The sequence below is a fragment of the Populus trichocarpa genome, chromosome 11 (genome assembly GCF_000002775.5).
Source record: "Populus trichocarpa isolate Nisqually-1 chromosome 11, P.trichocarpa_v4.1, whole genome shotgun sequence".
Lineage (NCBI taxonomy): Eukaryota > Viridiplantae > Streptophyta > Magnoliopsida > Malpighiales > Salicaceae > Populus > Populus trichocarpa.
Window position 1 is genome coordinate 3,253,590 of NC_037295.2, and position 3,009 is coordinate 3,256,598.

The following is a 3,009-nucleotide window of genomic DNA, read 5'->3' on the forward strand; positions in this document are numbered from 1 at the left end:
GTCATTTGAGTAGTTTTTCCTAATAAATTATTTAAATGCTACCAAATAAATATTAAATTAGTCTTTTTATCTCTCCTTTTTTTTAAGCATTTTTCTTGCCTTGTATACAAAACACAAAATCACCACTTTCCTCCAAAACATTAATGTTAAGAAATTTCTTGAAATAAAAGAACCTTTTCTTAGTCTAAAATTAAAAATCATATCCTATTTATGACCAAGTCACTGGTTCATTTTTCCTATTCTTGGAATCTAGAAATTTCTAGTTTTGAAAATTCTATATACAAGAAAAATGTATTGTGAAGAAAAAGGAATTAAATCCACCACCACAAGTCGAAAAAGCAAGGATTGTTAATTTCCTAAGCATGTCCTTTTCAATTAAATCTTACTTTTCTTCGTTCAGAAGCAGAATATTAGTCACCATTCTCAAAATCTAATCACGAAGAAATCCTTCAGAAAATTCAAGCACCTGATTTTTCAACGGTCCTACGTAGACTTTGTCGTGTCCTTATCCAGATCTCCATCTCGTGTAAGCGACACGTGTCACCAACCCACTTCCCTTGCCAACCTCCCCTGAAATAGTGAAATGTACCTCTCATGGCCTGAACCTTGATTAACTCTCTTTAAGTGCATGACAAAGTTTCCTCTAGATCATCGCCAGATCAAGAATCTTGTAGCTTTTTTCAAGAATCTCCAAAGTTAACGACCTTTCAAGAATTTGGGGTGTTGTTTTGTTATTTATACATGAGCAGGGTGTTGTATCAATCAGGAATGAGAGTGGTTCAGGGAATGAAGGAGCAGGCATCAATGTGTGATTCTAGCACCATCAAGTCTTTGAGAGATTCTGCTTGTTCATCTTCTTCTTCTTCAAAGCAGGCAAGGCGTTTCTCTGGTTCTGTTGATTCAAGTGGTTATAAGATTGCCAAGAGCGATAAGTATAAGCAGGCCGAGGAGAATCTTAGGACTGTCATGTTCTTGAGCTTCTGGGGTCCTAACTGAGCGTCGTCAAGAAGCAGCAAGCTAGCTGTTGGGGTTCGTCTGTTTTAGCTCTTTGGAAAATATTTCTGTATCCCTTCGAGGTCTGTTTACCAATCAACTTCTGTACAAGTGTAAATACAAAATGGTGGTCTAGTGTGTATTCAATTATAAAATCTTTATTTGTAGAGTTATTTTTGTTATCTCTGTCAGGCAAAAGATACCATTAACATCAAATTAGAGAAAGGAAGACTTAATTCGGTGATTTGACAAGTATATCATCTTCCCTGCCATTTATCTCTAGATCATGGTAGCCTGGTATCGTTTCCTTCTGTGCTTAATGGCAATCGGCAAGATAGCTAGGACTTACTTGGGCTTGTACAGTTTGTGTGTGAGCCCAAAATGTAATTTGAATACATGCTCTGCAAATGGCCCAATCATGGGAGGAAACAGGACGGAATTTTTTCCCTGGCCATAATCCATCTCCAATCTCCACCACATAAAGAAAACAGAACTGATAAGCTAGCTTGTTCAGTTTCTCTGTGCCTTTAGCTCCAAAACCTTGTAACCTTGCCTCAGAGCTCTCAGCTGAAAACTGAAAGACTATGAATTCACTTAAACTTTACAAGAGTTGTTATCAATCACCATTTCTTCCTAACCTCCACAAAAAGATGGTAAAACAATCCACTTTTGCTCCAAACAAGCTGGTTCACGGAAGAAAGCTAGCAGTGAGGGCATGCGGTGGACTAGAATCTGAAAAGAATTCTGAAAGACGAAGTTTCTTGAGTCTTGAAGAAGCTGGTCTAGTTGAAATGTCCGGTATAAGCACCCATGAAAGGTTCCTATGCCGTTTAACGGTATTTCTTTCTTAAGACCTTGTTCAAAACGTATCAACACATGCATGTATTGAAGAATTACAGAATAGTTTCAATAATTTTGCGTGTGTGTGTGTTACAGATATCATCATTAAACCTTTTAAGGGTTATATCAGAGCAAGAAGGGTGTACAATTGAGGAGCTGAATGCTGGGAGGGTATGCGACTGGTTTTTGAAGGATAAGCTGAAAAGAGAGCAGAATATAGAGTCCGCAGTGCTTCAATGGGATGATTCTGAACTCCAATTTTGAGCCTTTTTACTCTTCTCTTCATTTAATTAACAAAAAGGCTCATTTAGGGATATCGTGGGATTGAGCTATAGTGTTGTTTGTGACTATACATGCTTTGTGCGTAACTGTCTTTTCCATTAGAGCACCATATTGATCCAGTTTCTATGAGTACTGATTTCAAATTGGAAGCTAATGCACACCCATAATCCTGTGATCCCAACTAGAATCACCTGCAATTTTGCCTTCTTCATGGCAGATGGCACGTTGGGAGGCATCAGACTTCACATCCTTCCCGCTTTGCAGAGGCATGTGTTCTTGGTAAACAGTGCCCCCCCCCCCCCCCCCCCCCCCCCCCCCCCCTCATTTTTAAGGGGTGGCGCCCAACACTGAAAATCTCTCAACGGAGGCTTCCTATATTCCTCCTCATCGGGCGTCTCTTCACGTGTCTCGTGAAAACTGCTAAAACACAACACTAAATTTTCAGTGAAAGCAAACAGAATCTGTTTTATTCAACTTTATCCACCCAAAATAGCAACTCAACAATTATGAGTGGAGGTGGTTATTGGTCAAGTTCATGATTGTTTTGTCCAAGTAAGGTGTACTTCCTGGCAGGCCTGTGTCGCAGACAGGATCTCATTCAAGAAGCACGATTCGAATGTTAAACACTTGCGTTCAAAGCAGAGAGGGCACCCCTTTAAGAATTTAACCTCCATCTTGGCTAGAATCCGGCAAGGCTAAACAAGAATCATTAGAAATAAATCCCAGGTAACTTCTTTGACGGGACGAAAGTCCAGAAGAAGATCTTTCATCATGTCCCTCGGGAGTTCATAAATGTCGTCCTGATCAAGATAGTCATCTCCAAGCACTGAAAATTCAATGCCGTAAGCCACAGCTCGAAAATTCAAGCAGAGATTTTTCAAAATCTCGTCTTGG

At 39.6% G+C, this 3,009-nt stretch overlaps 1 protein-coding gene across 1 annotated transcript; it reads left to right on the forward strand.

The window, feature by feature from the left end:
- Positions 1–601: 601 nt before the first annotated feature.
- LOC7495271 (uncharacterized) lies at positions 602–2,234 on the forward strand. Its single transcript, XM_002317211.4, has 2 exons — positions 602–1,829; positions 1,930–2,234. Exons 1-2 carry the CDS (start codon positions 1,578–1,580, stop codon positions 2,095–2,097), a joined length of 420 nt encoding a protein of 139 aa, XP_002317247.2. The 5' UTR covers positions 602–1,577; the 3' UTR covers positions 2,098–2,234.
- Positions 2,235–3,009: the final 775 nt, after the last annotated feature.